Source organism: Psittacula echo, assembly GCF_963264785.1.
Source record: "Psittacula echo genome assembly, chromosome: 1".
In the NCBI taxonomy this organism is placed as follows: domain Eukaryota; kingdom Metazoa; phylum Chordata; class Aves; order Psittaciformes; family Psittacidae; genus Psittacula; species Psittacula echo.
The window spans coordinates 155,918,583-155,938,949 of NC_137735.1; the positions used below are offsets into that span (position 1 = coordinate 155,918,583).

The 20,367-nt window shown below is 38.0% G+C and overlaps 1 protein-coding gene across 8 annotated transcripts in view; it reads right to left on the reverse strand.

The window, feature by feature from the left end:
• Window positions 1–20,367, reverse strand: part of NRCAM (neuronal cell adhesion molecule) — a gene marked incomplete at both ends in the record, with an annotated part of 71,566 nt that overhangs the window by 36,489 nt on the left and 14,710 nt on the right. For 7 of the 8 annotated variants that reach the window (XM_080638904.1, XM_080638903.1, XM_080638906.1 and 4 more), the window contains 7 exons: window positions 4,000–4,101; window positions 6,385–6,509; window positions 7,049–7,196; window positions 7,280–7,446; window positions 7,816–7,927; window positions 12,088–12,231; window positions 19,922–20,053. In XM_080638904.1, coding sequence (XP_080495030.1) covers window positions 4,000–4,101; window positions 6,385–6,509; window positions 7,049–7,196; window positions 7,280–7,446; window positions 7,816–7,927; window positions 12,088–12,231; window positions 19,922–20,053 — 930 coding nt within the window. Of the gene's footprint in view, window positions 1–3,999; window positions 4,102–5,473; window positions 5,504–6,384; window positions 6,510–7,048; window positions 7,197–7,279; window positions 7,447–7,815; window positions 7,928–12,087; window positions 12,232–19,921; window positions 20,054–20,367 lie in introns of all 8 variants that reach the window. The other variant, XM_080638899.1, reaches the window with a different exon arrangement.

The window sequence follows — 20,367 nt, forward strand, 5'->3', positions numbered from 1 at the left end:
CTGGGAAGGGCTCAGAGAGTGCATCGCCATATCTGACTTGGCCTTGCTGATTCTCATGCAACAGAATAATCATTTTGAGGAACTTGGGGGGACAACCTAATTGTTCCAAGATCAGCCACAGGCCTTTTCTGCTCACAGTGTCAAAAGCTTTGGTGAAGTCAACAAAAGTTACGTAGAGCCCCTTATTCTGTTCTCTACACTTTTCTTGCAGTTGTCTGAGAACAAATACCATGTCTGTGGTACTTCTATTAGCTCTAAAACCACACTGACTTTCAGGTAGAAGTTCTTCTGCGATAGCGGGTACTAATCTGTTCAAAAGTATTCTTGCAAGAATTTTTCCAGCAATGGAGAGCAGAGTTATACCTCGGTAGCTTGAGCAGTCTGAGTTTACACCTTTTTTCTTATACAGAGTGATGAAGATTGCGTCACGAAAATCTGATGGTAGTTTACCTTGTTCCCAACAGCGCACAACTAGCTTGTGAAATTTAGCATGAAGTGCTTGGCCTCCATGCTTCCAGATTTCAGCTGGGATTCCATCGACCACAGCTGCTTTGCCTGTTTTCACCTGCTGTATAGCCTTAAGAGTCTTCCCCATGATAGGGGCTATATCCAATTCGTTTCTCACCAGATGTTGTAAAATGTGTTGGATTCCTTTGCCTTGGACTACACGGTTAGAACTAAAGAGTGTTTGAAAATGTTCAGACCAATGATTCAGGATGGAGATTTTATCTGTAAGAAGTGTTTGGCCATTTGCGCTAAGTAAGGGGCTTTGAACCTGAAATGTGGGTCCATACACTGCTTTCAGGGCCTCATAGAATCCTCTGTGGTCACCCAAATCTGCACATAATTGAGTGTTTTCTGCTAGGTTGAGCCACCACTTACAATATATGACATATAATATATAATATACATAATGCATAACTATATAATACACAGTATATAATGTATAATATATAGCAAATAATGCATAATATATAATGCATATGTAATACAAAAGATATAGTATATATGATGTATAATATGTATAAAGTATAATATATATGTAATAAATAATATATAATACACAATGTTATATATTATAAAACATATAATGTATAATATATATGTGGAACATATGATGAGTATAGAATATAGAGTAGAAACACCCTTACTTTTATTATTTCGTATTCTCACTAATGCAGCTACCTGTCAGGTAGCATGCTATTACAAGAGCTCTCTCTCTCAGCTACTGGAACAGGAACCCTTGAACTATCACAGCAAGAAAGTTGGACAAGATTGGAATTTTGATGCAAAAGTAATATTTGGCTGACAAATATATTGGTCTTATTGTATCAGGCTGACAAGTACTACCTATACAGTATTAAAACTCTCTGAGTATTCCAATTTCCCCAATGAGACTGGCTTGTTGAAGAACTACTTAAAGTCAAGAACCAATACTTGAGGAAGGTTTCCGAGAGCACTTTTCAGTATATTCTAATTAAGTCATAGAATATATGTTCAGAAGTTAAATTTCTTGGAGGGTTCTCTGTGTGCACATTACAATGATTACTGTTAAGACCCTAAAGAGTATATAATCTCAGGGATAACTAGGTTTGTAGACGTCAAAAAAGAAAATCATGCTTATTATCAAAGACAAAAGGACATTTGTTTTTTTCAGCTATGAACAAGCCAAAGAAGCTTCTGGGTCAAAATATAAATTTTGAAACACTTTAGAGGAATTGTTAGGATATAGTCAATAAATGGGAGAAGAATGTGTAGTCTGAATACATTCCACAGAAACTTAAGCTTAGGTACATGACCATCAAATGTTTGTGTTTTGTGTAATGAAAATTTTCCCCTATCTCATGTATAGGTGGGGACAAAAAGCCAGAATATAACTTAGAATAAATCCTGTTTGCACTACTAAAGAAATTCCAAGGGACATCTAGAAATTGCTTGTAGAAGAATAATTACAGTACCACTTAGAAATAACACATGACAGTTTGAGGAGCCAAGCTGTCCAAGAAGGAAAATAGACAGGTAGTACTAATCATAGCCTTCTGGACTTGAGGCTTGCAGATTTCATCCTGACTTAAGTAGTAAGAAAGAACTGGCCCCAAATTACTCCTGAGATACAGGAGTAATTTGCACCACCAGTGCTTGTTCAGAGATAAAGCTCTTGGAATGTTATGTTCTCTGAATCAAAGTCTTTGTGAAAAGTTTAGACTATTACATAGGGACCTTAAAGATCATCTAATTCCAACCCCCTGCCAGGGGCAGGGACACCTTTCACTAGACCAGGTTGCTCAAAACCCCATTCAACCTGGCCTTGAACACTGCCAGGGATGGGGCATCCACAGCTTTACTGGGCAACCTGTTCCAGTGTCTCACCACCCTTATAGTGAAGAATTTCTTCCTAATGTCCAGTCTAAATCTTCCCTCTGTCAGCTTAAAGCCTCTTCTCCTCATTGACACTACATGCTAAAAAATAAAATAAAGCACCCCAAAAGTTTTCACTACTGGTATTTGCTTCCCTAGTAACTAGCATTCTGCTTGCAACTCTAATAGAACAATATATAGGAGACTTAAAGGAAAAAAATCTATCTGAGCTTTCAGAGAGATTTAGCATGTCAGTCATATTAGTTGTGTAAAGGGATCACTCATAATGAAATGCTATCCTTGAGTCTTGATCTGCACTTTGAAGTGATAGCAGCAGTAATAAGCTTACTTGTGAAGTAAATGCCTTATTTTACTAATACACCAGTATATGAATAAGCCATATCTTTAATTCAATTTAAATATTTACATCAAACTTACATATATTATATTTTTAAAAGTATCTTACTAGTTGATATACACTAGACAAGTATGAAAGTCCATAACTTCAGTAAAATCTTTTGGTGTTTCCTTAAAATACAATCAAAATCTTTGATGTGTTCTTAAATTTGTGGAATTCTGTTTCTACAAAACATTTTCCAGATGCCTGATACTTATGGTTTGTGTTCAGTGTTGATAACGACCAGAATTAGACCCTGGAGAGCAACACTCAGTAAGTCAGCCTAACTTATTTATTCCACATACAACATGAACACCAGCCTTGGTAACATGTGGCAGTTATTAGCTAAAAATATACTGCATAAATAATTAAACTATTACATTAAGTTGGTCACAACTAAAAGGTTGCCCCAACGAATCTTTCTGATGATACTATTTTTTGGAAAACAAACAAACAGTAACATCCTTCTTCCTTCCTCCTTAATTCCCCCTCCACCTTCTCTGCTCAATATAAGGAAGAATATTTTTCATCATGTTTTACTGGGAGGAATAATAGCATTTAAGATCAATTATCTGTCTCAAAATTTTGTAGATGTCTATTTTCTCTGTCTTACAGACATGCTTGATTCCTTCAGTTGTCTGGACTAATAAATACTAATACCAATACTAATAATAATACCCAAACAAACCCACAAAACCAAAAAAAAATACCAACCCCCCAAAAAAAAAACCACCAAAGAATCCCCACAAAAATCAAAACACCAGAAAAACTGCTTTATATTTTCATGAAGAATAAGCTTCTGTATCCGTAATGATGGAAAATTCCTAAAGTTACAGGTCCTGATGTCATTTCAAATTCACGTGAATTAGAAAAGAGTTAATGCAAGATATTAGTAGGTCTCTCCTTCAGAAGCAGATAACTAATGAACAAGTCTATTCTATACATATTCATAAGAAGGACCTTGTCAGACAGAGGTCATATCAGTATCAACTTCTATGCTAATTAGCACAGTTTTTGGATGAAAGGCCCAGCTCTTTAGGACAGTAAGTAAGTCTTTTCTGCTTGGCTGTACACTAAAGGACATTTAGTGAATTTTTGTTAAGTAAATAAATGGCAACTGTAGCGAATTAATTTACCATTCTTCCATGCTGCACACAAAATTTATCTCAGAACTCACCCTTTGGAATCTGAGAACAGTTAACATAATTCTTTTAACATAGTGCGATAGATACAAATAAACATACTTGTAATAGGACTGTTATTTTCATCTCCTGGTATCCATGAGAGTTCAACGCTTCTTTCTAGCTGACCTGTCAATTCCAAGTCAAAGGGTGGATTTGGCCGAGCTGTAAATCATATGAAGACAAAGTAAATAATCACACCAGAATAGATATGCAGTTTCATCTTTGAAAATAACCCCTTACATTCCAATAAAAAGAATTCCACAAATACAGCAGTGCAGATCTACTCACTTACATAAGCAGAACTTAATGACCATTAGCATGCAATAGTTACAAAACAGAGATAAAATGAAGAACTGATGTACCTGGAAACTTCTATACATTAACAAGAATCTATATTTGATTTTGTCTACATCTGATTGCACTGTTATATAAAAATTTAATGAGATGCAAAGAACTATGAAATGAATGTTTAGTTTATCTTTAAGTGATTATGGGTAGTTATCTATTGCAACTAGAAGTATTTTAATAAAAATCTGAAAATAAGGAAGCATTCACTTCAAAGAAGCTTTGCCAAAGTCACTGCAAATATTTTATATGTGAATTCAAAACAAGTATAGTTCAAACAGAAACTAATTGCAAGTTAGTAATTTATTTTTTGCTGTAGTTTTGATAAATCCCGAAATACTATTCAAGCTGTTAATATACATCTTTAAAGGACATAAAGATGTAATTGTCTATCCCAAATTGCTGAAAATAATTAATTACATTATTTGTTGCCAAAAAATCAAGACTAATGAGGAGGTTTATTTAAGAATACATATGCATTTTCACTGAATATGATAGAATTTACATAAATGTGCTTTAAACACTCAAAAGTGTTTTAGGCATATTATATTGCATTTTAAAACCCAAATTCAGAAAAAAAAAAACCAACAACAAACACATCAAAGGCTTTATACTGTCAAATTTAAGACTGTATCTGACAGATTTTTGGGGGCGATTTCAGCTTTAATTTAAAATTCCTTATTGGCAATTTCATCAATATGGTCCTATCCATTTTATGAGTGAAGTAAAATGAAGAGAAATTATGAAATAAAGCAAAACAGACCTACAAAGCTGCCATCGAAAGTGGCAACAAAGTAAAAACATACCATAATTTGGTTGGTACAAGTTCTTTGATAATGAATTAGACTTCAATGAACAGTTGGATGTATATTTTAGATCTTTCATTTATTATATAACTAAGCTGCATTACAGTGTACTCTATTGAGAAAACCATTATCACACTGTAACCAACCTTAGTTAAAAATAATTTATCTCTCAAAATCATTTATGCCCTAAAATACAAAGCAGCCTGCACTGCAAAATTCCAAAGTCCAGTACTCCAGTAATGAAGCAGCTGGCAAAATGGGATGAAAGCACACACGCACAAAAACACAGTAAAAAGGGGACAAAAAGATGCTGCACTTTGCAATAGGCAAATGAGAAATCTATCTGACAGATGACGTAGAAAGAAAACTTTGTATTAGTTTACCGTAAATGATAGCTGGAGTTGGGGGAGCAGCTGAAAAGAACATTAATATAAAGTATTTAATAAGTTAGTAGCCAAAGGAACAGAATTCTGTAGGTAGTTAAAGACTAAAATTATTAGAGACAAAGAAAAGTTAATATATTTAGAGTAAATGGCTGATTTTAAATGATGATAATTTTTCACTGAAAAGTTATAAAAGTATCCTTGAATGTTTTATCCATTTTTTAAATAAGGATAGATTAAAAAAATAAAGTAAGCAATCATATAAAAATTATTAAATAAGTTCTAGACATTTGGCAAATGAGATACAGTATTATGTCATTCCTGTACAGGCATAAGGTCACAGCACAATTTTAAAACAGAAGCATACTTGACTTTGAATCTCAGCTTGAATTCCAGTAAGAACCATTCAGAACATTTACTTAAAACTTTCTCACAGATTGGGAGAAGTGGCAAAGAATGCATTTTGCAACAATCTGCAATCACAGAAACTTAACAGGGAGAACTACTTTAAAAAGAAAATCCTTGAAAAATCATACAACCATGCTCAGCCTTTCTGAAGCATAATTTAGCTGCAAAAGAGATTCCTGACTTAAAACGTTTATGTTCAAATTCTCTGCAATATATAATCTACTGTGTTAGCACAGATGTGATCCAAATAAAAATCTATACAGCATGAAATTAAATATGTCCTGTACGTACTGGACTCTTGAAAGTAGCTGATTCAAAGGCAAGCTTTAGGTTAAGATATTTTTAAAACACTGAAACACATTTATAGATAGGTGATGCTTCCTTTGTCATATGCTAGAAACCAAAATGATATTTGTGCTTTTCATTTTAAATCTAATGCTGTTTTCATACTTAACAGTAATTAAACACAGTCCTGCTATCATAAAGTTTGAGAGTATTCTTACCTACAACAGTAAGCACAGCACTTGCTGAAACACTGTCCAGAGTAGTATTAACTATGCAAGTGTATGTTCCATCATCTTTATCAGTTACATTCATAATGGTCAAGTTGTCTTTACCAACTAGAAACCTGTAAATACAACAGATTCAACCACTGATTTTTCATTACTGGTACTGTTATAAGAAACTTGCATAAGACATTACCAAATCCCATATACTTGCGTATTCAGCAAATATCTAGATGGCAATATAAGCTATGGGGCTACCTCAGCTTTTTTACATTGCTTTTGACCATCTTCCCACAGTACCTGTCTATCTTAATGTACTTTTATTTACAAATATACTCAAGAAACTATAAATTATCTGAGATCTAGAGCAAAATTTTTTTCCATTATCTGTTTGGCTTCTTATACCACTTATCTTCTCCTCACAATTGATAAACATAGTCAATGTACACAAATAAAAATTTTTACATCTCATTTGGTTTTAATTCTATCTTAACAATTTCACCATAACAGGTAAGTCCTTCAGTCACCAAATATAGGATAGCGATGATTTTAACAGTCTTCTTTGGAAAATGTCAGTAGGTCACTACGTTCCTTTGAAAGATCAGGAAAAGAAGGAGACAAAAGAAACTAAAAAATTAAAGGAAAATTATTTTGTCCATACCTTTCATCATCTGGCAGCTCATCATTGTCCTTCAACCATATAACAGTTGGTAATAAGGTAGAATCATGCTTTATTATACACTCAAATGAAACTTGGCCATATCTCTGAATCACTTTGTATTCTGGCTGTTTAATTATCACTGTTGGATCTGAAATTTAAAATTACTATTAAATATTGAGAAAGTCTGAAATTCTATACTAATCTGTGATGAAAGAATGATTTATTTCTTACCTTTAATTTCCAATCGCACTTCATTTTGTATCTTTCCTAATTTATTCCTCGCTACACATGTGTAAGCACCAGTACTATCCTTTTGAGCCACCGGAATTTCCAAGGTTCCATTATCATGGAAAATGTATTTACTCCCACGCAAGATGCTACCTTTCACTCCCTTAAACCTTTATATAAAAATTGGTATCATTATTTGACATCAGAGTTAAATTATGTTGTATTTTATTATTAGAAAATCCAAACTTGGGACTGCCACATTAGAATATATAGATAGAATCACATAATGAAATTTATACAGAATCACATAATGAACTTCACTTTACTCTTTAGGGATATCTTAATTATCATGTTAAGTATATGGAATATTATATTAAGTATATGTAATGTTGTATTAGCATATTATAATCAGCACATATTTAAAAACACAGTTTTAAGATTGTAAATAGAATAAATTCAGTTTTAAAGCTTTAAATGTTTGTTTCCACAGATATAATTGTCTCTTTTTATATAACTTAAGCACAATAACTGTAGCTCACCATTCAATTTCAGGCTTAGGTGAACCAAAATAAGCACAGTCTAGCAATGCAGCACTATCTGCGATGACTTGATACAGTTTATTAGCAGGAGTTAGAATCCTTGGTGGCTCAGCTGAAAAGACAAAGATATAAAGACAAAGATACAGGTACAAATATTCAAGGACAAAATACTAAGACATTCAGAATGGCCTAAAGAATTATATGTTATCACCCTTCCCTGTGGTGACTTCTGATCTCAATCTAGGTCCAAATACACTCTACTGCCAGTAGCCTGAGGAAATGTTAATGTAGGAGAATTATCTTGGAAAAAACAAATGCTTCTTCCCTGTGTACAAGTAATATGGATGGGCACCAAAGACAATGATTTCAATTGAAAATTTAAATCAAAACACACTTTAAGAAAAGAAACCCCTGGGAACAGACTGAACTACATAATTTTGAACAAACTTGCAGGCAGAAAAAAGCTAAAATGTATTTTTGGTGAAACACCTAGATTTTTTTTAATTCAAAAGATAATGTCTCTCAATCAAAACATCTGCCAGTTCCTGCAGGAAAGTCTTTAGAGCCCATTCTGCTTAGGACGTTCTACTAGCTTTGTTAAATTCACAGTATCACAGTATCACAGTATGTTAGAGATTGGAAGGGACCTCAAAAGATCATCTAGTCCAATCCCCCTGCCAGAGCAGGAACACCTAGATGAGGTTACACAGGAATGTGTCCAGGCGAGTTTTGAATGTCTCCAGAGAAGGAGACTCCACAACCTCCCTGGGCAGCCTGTTCCAGTGTTCTGTCACTCTCACTGAGAAGTTTCTTCTCAAGTTTAAGTGGAACCTCTTGTGTTCCAGTTTATACCCATTACCCCTTGTCCTATCATTGTTTGCTACTGAGAAGAGCCTGGCTCCATCCTCATGACAGTCCCCCTTTATATATTTATATACACTAATAAGGTACCCCCGCAGTCTCCTCTTCTCCAAACTATAGAGACCCAGCTCCCTCAGCCTTTCCTCATAAGGGAGATGCTCCACTCCCTTAATCATCTTAGTTGCCCTGCGCTGGACTCTCTCCAGCAGGTCCCTGTCCTTCTTGAACTGAGGGGCCCAGAACTGGACACAATATTCCAGATGCAGTCTCACCAGGGCAGAGTAGAGGGGAAGGAGGACCTCTCTCGACCTACTGACCACCCCCCTTCTAATACACCCCAGGATGCCACTGGCCTTCTTGGCCACAAGGGCACAGTGTTCGCTCATGGTCATCCTGCCGTCCACTAGGACTCCCAGGTCCCTCTCCCCTACACTGCTCTCTAACAGGTCGTTCCCCAACCTATACTGGAACCTGGGGTTGTTCCTGCCCAGATGCAGGACTCTACACTTTCCCTTGTTATATTTCATCAAGTTTCTCCCTGCCCAACTCTCCAGCCAGTCCAGGTCTCGCTGGATGGCAGCACAGCCTTCTGGCATGTCAGCCACTCCTCCCAGCTTAGTGTCATCAGCAAACTTGCTGACAGTACACTCAATTCCCTCATCTAAATCATTGATGAATATATTAAATAATACTGGTCCCAGTACTGACCCTTGAGGCACTCCACTAGATACAGGCCTCCAACTAGACTCCGCCCCATAGACTACAACTCTCTGGCTTCTGTCCTTCAGCCAGTTTGCAGTCCATCTCACTACCTGATCATCCAGACCACACTTCCTCAATTTAGCTATGAGGATGCTGTGGGAGACTGTGTCAAATGCTTTGCTGAAGTCAAGATAGACCATGTCCACCGCTCTGCCATCATCCATCCACCGTGTTATTTCCTCATAAAAGGCTATGAGGTTGGTCAAGCATGACTTCCCCTTGGTAAAGCCATGCTGACTGCCCCTCATAACCCTCTTATCCTTGACATGCCTTAAGATGGCACCAAGGATAAAGTGTTCCATCACTTTCCCAGGGATGGAGGTGAGGCTGACCGGTCTATAGTTACCCGGGTCCTCCTTCTTGCCCTTTTTGAAGACTGGAGTGACATTTGCTTTCCTCCAGCCCTCAGGCACCTCTCCCATTTCCCAAGACTTGGTAAAGATGATGGAGAGTGGTCTAGCAATGACTTCCGCCAGTTCCCTCAGCACCCGCGGGTGCATCCCATCTGGACCCATGGATTTATGGATGTCCAGATTGCTCAACTGGTCCCTAACCCATTCCTCATGGACTAAGGCAAACCGCTCCAGTGACCTGACTTCATCTGAGGTCTCAGGAGTACAGGGCTCTTCAGGACTGCCTCCGGCAGAGTAGACTGAGACAAAGAAGGCATTCAATAACTCGGCCATCTCTGTATCTTCTGTCACCAGGGCACCCATCCCGTTCACCAGTGGGCCAACCTTGCCTCTGGTGTTAGTTTTATCAGCTATGTATTTGAAAAAGCTCTTTCTGTTGTCCTTGACCCCTCTCGCCAGATTTAATTCTAAGGAGGCCTTAGCCATCCTAGCTGCCTTCCTACATCCTCTAGCAGCAGCCTTATATTCCTCCCGAGTGGCCAGCCCCTCCTTCCATGATCTATAAACTCTCCTCTTCCACTTGAGCATACCCAGCAGTTCCTTATTTAGCCACGCAGGTCTCCTGGCCCTCTTCCTTGACTTCCTACGTGTCGGGATGCTCTGCTCTTGAGCTCAGAATAAGCAATTCTTGAATGTCAACCAACTATCTTGGGCCCCTTTACCTTCAAGCAGCCTTGCCCATGGGATTTCCCCTAGCAATTGCTTGAAAAGGCCAAAGTTTGCCCTGCTAAAGTCCAGGGTTGCAATTCTACTTGCTATTGTACTGGTCCTACCACCCAAGATCCTGAATTCCACCATCTCGTGGCCGCTGCAACCAAGGCAGCCCTCAACCTTTACTGCTTCGACCAGACCCTCCTTGTTAGTGAGGATGAGATCCAGCAGCGCTCCTCTCCTGGTTGGCTCATCCACCATTTGGATGAGGAAGTTATCATCCATACACTGGAGGAACCTCCTGGACTGTGGCTGGATTGCTGAGTAGTCCTTCCAGCAAACATCAGGGAAGTTAAAATCCCCCACGACGACCATGGCCTGTGACTGTGAGGCTGCTCTCAGCTGCCTGTAGAAGGCCTCATCAACTTCCTCACCCTGATCTGGTGGCCTGTAACAGACACCCACAACAGTATCGCCCCTGCCAGCCTGCCCCTTAATTCTCACCCACAGACTCTCAACTCGCTCGTCCTCTGTCCCTGGACAGAACTCAGTACATTGCAGCTGCTCTCGCACATAAAGAGCAACCCCACCACCCCACCTGGCTGGCCTGTCTTTCCTGAAAAGGACATAGCCCTCCATGAGTATATTCCAGTCATGCGAGCTGTCCCACCACGTCTCTGTAATTGCCACCAGATCATAATCTCCTGACTTAACACAGGTCTCCAACTCCTCCTGCTTATTTCCCATGCTGCACGCATTGGTGTATAGGCATTTCAAGGAGGGAGCTGAGCTCACCAATTTCACCCTAGGATTATAGGAGGCCTCCCAGTCTTCATTAATTCTAGAGTGCTGCCCCACTGGGGGGCATGGAATTCCTAACTAGAAATGGAATTTCTAACTAGAAACATGTTCTTGAGAGGCCTTGAAGAAAAATGTGTAATCATGTCCCCTTGCAACAGCAATTTAGAGATCATCTATTTAAAGGATCCAAAACATTCACAGTCAATGACACTGTGCTGAAACATATTAACTTACGGAATACTAATTCCTGCTTTATTTGTTATGCTTCTCATGGTCTGTTATGATCACCTAGTTCCAACTCTCCTGCCCTGGGCAGGGACACCTTTCACTAAGATCAGGTTGCTCAAAGCCCCATCCAACCTGGCCTTGAACACTGCCAGGGATGGGGCAGCCACAGCTTCTCTGAGCAGTCTGTTCCAGGGTCTCACCACCCTCATAGTGAAGAACTTCTTCTTAATATCTGATCTAAATCTCCTCTCTGTCAGCTGAAATCCATTCCCCACTGTCCTATCACTACATGCCCTTACATAAACAAACAAAAGATATAAAATTTCTTCCAAGTTTTTTGTAGCTTTCACTACTATCATTCGTACTTAGGAACAATGAAAGTGAAAATCAGGAATACCCTACAAAAAACAAGATATACCCTTGCCTTTTAAAGGGCTCATGAAATACATCCATTCCCACTGAAGACCTTGAGCAAGGCTTGAGCATGCAGTCCCTGTAGCAACCGGAAACACTTGAATACCCATGAAAATTGAAAACTATAAAATCTGTTTCTTACCCAGAACATTCACAAATGCATTTGCTAGCAAGTATCCATATTCATTAGAAGCATTGCACTGATAGACAGCACTTGATCTCTCTTGCACATGTGAGAAAATTATGGTATCACCATCCACCTTTCTGCTGGGATCTTCTGGGGCAACTGTTGGTGTAAAGAAAATAAATTGGTTTTCCTAAGCTGCCATTGGATGATATGTTACATACTGCTGAAAAGAAGAAATAATTTGGAAGACTAAGATGCCCTTTCTTCTATTTTTCTGGGTTACTGTTGACTGGTTAAGATGTGAATTGGAATATGATCAAGGAAGTTCTTCCTATTCTACAAATACTTAACACAGGATGGTAGAGTTCCCATTTCTGGGGGGGTTTCTTTGTTTCTTTTTCAAAGAAGTCAGTTTGAGGTCATATTTTGCATGTAATACAGAGGAAAATACTCTTATGACAAGATTCAGGTAAATACAGACAGTATCTAGAAAAAAAAGCAATATTTCTGAATGTCAGAAGAAAATGCTGTTAGAATGACACAGTCCTCTGTGACTCAAAAGTTTCAGCTTTTCAAATCGCTTTTAATACCACAAATTATTCTCCAAATATAAAAAGAAACTTACTCAGCTGAAAACTATCTTGGAGTAAAGTATAAGCAATTCTTTCACACAAAATCAAGAAACAGACTTCACAAGAGCAGTGATCGTGGTTCAGTAGGTGGCACTCTCCCCCTTATATAACGATTATACAGTGCTGATTCCTCAAATGTTCTGTAGTAGCCTGAGCTGTCAAACAGCTCCTGCATGCCAGAAGAACCAAGAATATCACCGAAAATAAAATTCCAAGATATTACTGAAGAATAATAGCTGTCAGTTATGATACAATTGGATAGAGAGGTAAAATGGAGAAAACACTTAGCCTGTAACATCACGCTACATAAAAATGCACAAGCTATAATTCAATATTTTAAGAAAATATTATATAGACCCAGATTATTGAAATAATATTGAAAATTAATTTAAAATTTATTTATATACCAATATGAAAAACAAATGCATATATGCATAAAGGCATGCATCATAGTTTAGTCGCATCATCAAAATTGACACCCTTATGTTTTGCTGGAGCTTGAGAAAATAGGTATATTTGTGGAATGTATTTCATATAAAATCATTTCTCATTTCTTCTATTTCATAGAAATGTTCTGTAAAATGACAAAACCTTTTGATTCAAACAATACTTCAGTACTCATCTGAAAAGAAAATGGAGAAATTTCTCCTGCACTTTCTCAAATCTACTGAAGTATCTGTTGCTGAATTCTCTAAGCGTGAAGAAACCAGAGGAAGCGGACCACAAATCTGTGCTCCTGCTTATGGGCATTTCACCTTGGGTGAACCTAAGGACGTTTTGCATGTAAAGTAATTACATAAATTTCCAAACAGATGCCTCAAAGAGCAATTTTCAACTCTGCTTTTAACTCTTATTTTCTATCACTCTGAGTTCATATCAATATTACAAATTCAAAAATTTTGGAAAGGTAGGAAAAGGTACTACTGGAATTTTAAATGCTATGCTATTTGTATAGCTATGCTATACTAGAATTTTAAATGCTATGGACTTCTGGATTGCTGGCACTTATTTTTCTCCCCTTTTGCTTTACTTATTGTGTTCCAAGTTTCACATTGCTTCCCGTTCTATGTAAATGCCATTTTCATTAAAAGATTCATGGGCTGAAAATAGACAGAGGAGGTGAGTAGCCCAGCAGGCAGGCCAGTCAGCTGTGAGAAGCGGTTTGTTTCTGCATACAGATCACCATTAAATGGAAAATACACAGAAAATCCTCCCAAGAGGTAGGAGATCTCTCCCCACGGCCATTCCAATCACAGCTACTGCCTGCCCCAAGCTCTGGGCTCCCCTTCACTCATGCCTTCTGATTCCTGCAGCATTTTCTGCCCACAGACCTTTAATGGGTGCACATACTCCCCCACACACACATGCTCCCACACATAATACCTTACAGACTGATGGTATAGCCCCTGCAGAGAGAGGGAAGCCATTCGTTCAGTCCTCTATGACTGAAGAAGTAAGTGGATCTTAAAAGAACAATCTGACCATTAAATTATCATATAAAAAAAGGGTAGCATCTTCCCTTCCCACTTCTGTATTTATGGGAAAAAAGATACCCCTCTTCACTTATTTGAAGAAAAGGAGGTAGGTGCCTCTTCTCTCAGAAGGGCTTTAAGCTGTGGGTCCCAAGAGGAAAAAAAACAAAGGAAAGTGTCAGGGCAGTGAATGCTTCCTTTGACTGGTCTGGGCACTTGCATGATGAAGGGCACTGTTTTTAGAAAGCTGCCTGTTGAGACTGGCACCTATTCAGCAGTCTGCCTTCTGACATGCCTCATCCTCTCACACAGCACCAACAGAACCTGCGTCTGCAGCAGCAGAACAGAATACATCTTTGCCCATGTACCACACCATGTTTTGCAGGGCCAGGCCCTAAAAATTAGATGTGGTATCATCCAGCTACTTTAATGATCTTAAGCATGCACTGCTGCACACACACACACAAAACTGCTGAGGCTGGGAAGGACCTCTGGATATGGCAAGGCCACTCAAGTGTTTCTCTGTACGAGGATTCTAATCATATTACAGGATAGGTACATGAAAAGGAGAAAATGCCTTTGGCATCTTTGACAAATCTAATTTGCTGCTGATAGGCAAAATGGCAGAGAATTATTAATACTTAAAATGGGTTTGTACAATTGGGATAATGAATTATGAGGATTTGCTCTAGGAGTTCTGCTGCTGTAACAGACAGTTGAACATATGCCCTGTAACAGCCAACATTTCCTCCAAACAACATTGAGTCTTGGCTCATGAATGTGTTTATGTCCTTTTGGACAAAGACCTGATTGCCTGTTTTCACCCACTTTTTCCATCACTTTGCATAATAAGACAGCTTCTTGACTTTGTAGCCACGTACAGCATATTCCTGTACAGAGAAGGTATAAATAATTCACTGGGAAGGAGGTATATACCTTTGATTGTGATTCTGTAATTTGCTATTGTTTAAAAAAGCTAATGTAAAAATCGTAATTCCTGAAATCAGAGTTCCTTATATTGTTACCACACTCCGAAACACAAAAGAGTATGAGATCCATCTCACATAAGTTCTCAGCACTGCTAACAGACTCCAGGTCCCAGGAAGCACTGAACTAAGGTGGGTTTTGATGCCTGAGAAGTATGATGCAACCTAAGGTAGCATACATTTTTTTCCAGAAGAATGTTGGAGATTATAATCATAGTTTGTAGGGTATGTGAGTACTAACTGTTTCTATTCTATACTGAAAAAGCTGACGTTACCCTCAGACGATTCCTCCTGGCTGAAAACAAGCTGAAAAAGAAAGGGATAAAAATGACTGCTCTTCCCTGTATCAAAGAGAACACATACATCTTTGGCATGTAAGAGCTAATCTTACCTAGATCAGTAAAATGTCACAGAAAAACATAATGAAGAATAATTTCTAATTAGAAAAGAGCAGAAATATTCACTACTGTCTTTAGATGCCTGCATCTTCTTTAGCAAGTCAAAGTTATGAATCAAAAGTAATGAGTGCTACTATGCATGTATTCACAGTGACTACATGATTGTTGGAAAACAAATGTAGTAATATAAAGTCTGTTGTTTAAGTGTTATAGTACTCAGTCACTTATTTCTTTAGTAAAGCTGAGCTATCATGAGCATCAACAGCAGAATGTGAGTTTCTCAGAAAAGCTGAGACAATTATTTAGTTTAGATTTTGTAATGGATGCACTTCTATTAGAAATAACTGAACTGTGGTCCAGGCATATGCACAGCAAGCAGATCTAATCAAGGTTAATCCTGTTGTGTGAGGCTATCAGTGAGGACTCAGCATCAACCCCCCCCCAAAAAAACAGTTTGGCTGGAGACTGGGCTGATAAGTGGACAAAACTGCATAAATACAGCAGAAAATCCGACCACAAATCAACCACTTCATGCTATTAAATATCTGCAGTCATCAGGGCCCATTGAGCTCTTCCTCCATAGCAGCTGACTGCACAACTGTGATCTCCCCTTAAGTAGGGATTCCTCAAGGCTGAGAGATCCCTTGATTTACACCAGACAGTGATGGATTGGTGACATTTTTTTTGCATGCATGTAATACTTAAGACACTTAGAGCTTACATGATCATCTTTGTATCTAACACTGACTTTAAATGTCATAAATAGTAGAGCACTGACTGCTAATCCATCAGTACTTATTAAATATTTTACATAACCTAAATTTCCTGATTAGAACTCAATAAAGTAGCTACTGTATCAGATATGTCTAAGTGATCTCTGACTCTTCTGTGACAGATTTTTATACCGAATATTTGTTGTAATTCTATTACAATAATTTCATCCTTAAATTCCTAGGCCAGGTGCACAGTTCCAACAAAATGACAAGCAGAAGCAGGGACTGAACTCCTCAGGGCATCAGAGTCCCTCAAAGTTTCCCCTACCCATCCATGTCTATGGTGTACTTGTGTGTGTACTCACAGAGAACATGATGGATGACAAATCTCTGAGCCAGGGATTATCAAGGCTTTTCAAGAAGGAAATCTAAAGGCTAATGTTTCTTCTTAAATTCAATGTAATTACTAACGGAGACTAACTAAAACCTAAGATTCAATGTGAAATGTGATATAAACAAGCGAAGAACATTCTGAAAGAAGTTAAATAGTGCCTTTCAGTGCACTACTTTGTATAAATCTAAGTATTTAATATTTAATAGCTCATCATGAACTATGAACCACTGAACCAACAAATTTGTCTTTTGTGCAGTATTTGCAATGCCTTTCAGCAGCCCAATTATGAAAGTGCTTCCCCTTCCCAATTAATCTGGGTTGTTAGGTTTTTAAAAGTTGAGATAGTTTATGCATGGTTTCCCTTTGTAAAACCATGCTGAATATCTAAGCAGTATAACACAATAAGTTAGCCAGTGGCATAAATAATGCAGATCTTGAGTGTTAATTGAAGCACAAGGCAAGACAGAGTCATGGCCTGAACTTTCAATTGTTACTTGCCCAAGTAATTCTAATTGACCTCAACAGGACTGTGCATCTGAGTTCAAATTACTCCTGTGAGTAAATACTAGCAGGTTAGGCCCTTACCACTCCACCATGTCTGAAGCAGTTTTCTTTTCAGACATGCTGGAGTTTTTCTTTTAAGCATTACTGTTGAAGAAAATTAAATAAAATACTTCAAAGAAACCTAAAATCTTCCTTCAGAAATAATTTTTTACTCTGATTAATCTGGAACAAAATGTACACAGTTGCAATTTATTTATAGGTGCTTAAGATACACATTTTCCTTTATTTTTCCCTTTTCCCTATTGGTATTTAAGCCTCACCCTTTGACTGAGATATGGAAGAATGGTTCAACATTCCCCCTTCCTTGTCTGACACTATTATGGAAAAACAAAACTGGAAGAATTAAGAATCTCCCAGTTGTGCTTTCCAACAGAAAATTAAAGTATTGCAAACAGATTACTGGGCCACAGGAGGCACACTGCGGGATATATGATGACAGCAGGGCTTTGAAATTCAAATGTAGCTCTCTTTCTCTGAAATCCTTCCATGGGTGTAGCTCTAGCAGCACTGCCCTGAAGCTGAAACAGCTGCTTTAAGTTTCCTTTTACGGTAATTTACTAATCATTCAGCTGGAAGCAGAGGGCCTGAATTCTATAATTTGGTAACAAGTGAACAAAAAGGCACACTGTACTTGGTAGTTTCCAGACCAGCTTTTGATAATTCAGAATAATACAACATCACAAGAATTTTATGAACTGCACTTTCTCCAATTGTAATACTTCTTTCTTAGATGCCCTGACAGATTCTTTGTACAGGAACCAATCCAATCAACTTGCAGTTGAATACTGAACATGGATAAAACTTCATCTTTCCTCAGTAGTGAAAGTGGCCTTTAACAAAAGGCTGAGCTACTTATTTATTTCTTGTTTTATTTTTTTCCTCTGCTGAGGTCGAGCGGGTAATTTAATTAAAGTCACTTAATTTTTACTGAGTTCCTCTCAGCAAGACTCTGTGCTGATTCCTCGAGTAAGACCAACCAACATATGCAGCCCTTGTATGTGAGAAATTTGGTGCCATCCTGCAGCTGCTTCTGAAATGTACCTGTCTGGCATTTGAATAGCATGTCCTACAGCTTCGACAAGGCAGCAGTGTGAGGCAAAGGTGAATCTCATGGCTAGGTGAAAAAGATTTTACTAGTCAGGAAGCCTGAAAATAAGCTATACTATCAGGACAGCAGAACAAAAATCTCCTCCAAACAAACCAAAAAAGCAAAAGGTAAATATGTAGAAAATAGTAAGGAAGTTGAGACCACCAAAAAGCCAGAAAGAAAAGAGCATGACAGGTACCAAGCTTTGATTATAAGGCAGGCATTGCATATATTTACATACAATGTTTACAGTACAGAATAAAATTGATATTTTCCTGTAATACAACTGTTTGATGAGGTGGTTAATGTCAGCTTACGGAATTTATGTAACTTATTTAACCAAAGATCTCAACTTACATTTAATTAGGATTCCTGAAACAGGTTCTTTGCTGAGTATTTCTATCCATTTCCCGATATACCCTTTATATATACGTTTCCCCCCAAGTTGCATATTTTTCTTTCCAGTTCAGTTTAATCTGTCTTGTATCCCAAATACTTTGAATATATCTAACGAGGGTTCTCGATTACCTGTTGCTTTCTCCTAGATTCTCACTGTAGAGAATCTTTCTCCATGTCCCAAATTCTGTGATGTTTACTTCATCAACAAACTTAAATATCTCCTGAACCTCCTTAAAGTTACACTGTCATACTTCAATCAGTCAGCATTGACCCGTATTTTAGAGCACGCTATCTCTTACTAGTCAACAGGGTACATTGTCTTTTTATACTATTATTTTGAAAGAGGAAGGATAAAGGTAGAAGAATCAAGTGTGACTTTCTGGTATAGGCTATGTAGACTGCAAACCCAACTTACCAGATACTGTAGTGTCCTTCAGCAAGTTCTTCCCAAGTAAAATTGTGCTATAGGCAGCAGTTATCCTGTGTCTGTCCTACATCATTGCCAGTCTTAACACTGCAGCAATTACGTGACTCAACCACCAATTCAGGGTTTCTTTTCTTACCCATGCTCACAGAAACAGCTGTTTCACTGCCATAGGGGTTCCTTTTCTTTTACACCAACTTGGCACAAGTTGTTTGCCAAGCACTTGCTGACACGTTCGTTCCTTTTTGCTGCTGCTGCTTTTTAGTGCTGAAGCCTGAAACCCTCAAACATACTCCAAGCTGCAAATCCTGCAGAAGTGCTCTGTGCATCCACAGGTGTGAAGACTTGACTTTTTATGTCACCTTTATGATTCCTAGAGAAAGTTAGTGTTGCAGTGGGGCAGCAAAGGACAGATCTAGCAAACATGACTGCCATGGCAACACAGTGGTAAAACTTACATCCCAGCAATAGCCCTGTAAAACAGGCATAGCACTGCTATGTTACTACGGCCCTATCTCCACAAGGATACTACCAGCTGAACACTAGACAGAATAACCAGGAGTACAGTCACAGATTTTGGTGTGCTCAAGCACATTAGAAGCACATTTTGCTGTTCCACTTTCATACCACAGTATTTTTATCATCTCATTTATAATTTAGCATTACCTGTCAGGCAAAAAACTACTCAAATACACGGTCTTCATTTATATTGGAAAAAAACACCCTGATAATCCTCATATTCTCTTACTCATTCTCCTTTAAAGCAATTCAGGATCTTACTTGCTATGGGAACGCCATTTGCCAACCAGCTTATACTAGGCTTGGGGTTGCCATTAGCTCTGCAGATCAGTGTCCCATCTTCTCCAGGAGACAAGACTAAGTTTCTGGGTGCTGTTATCCAATATGGGGCAGCTGGGGTTAGAAAGAGAAACACAGCAATTGTTTTTCAAAATTAAGTAAATAAACTCATAAGGCACAGTCATGGTAACTAGAAGGTAATTCAAACAATGCATGTATAGAAATAGACTTGCAGTTACACTGTTAATTCCTTTTTTAATATATATATACATATGGGTTACTCAATGATTAACTAGTAGATTATAGTTTGGTTAAACTGAGCCACTGGCTACCCACTGCATTAAAATACTGAGATAATCAACAGGATGTTCTTTGTTTCATTTAGGGTTTCCTGCTTTGAATCTTATTTGCCTTTCCTACAGAAAGCA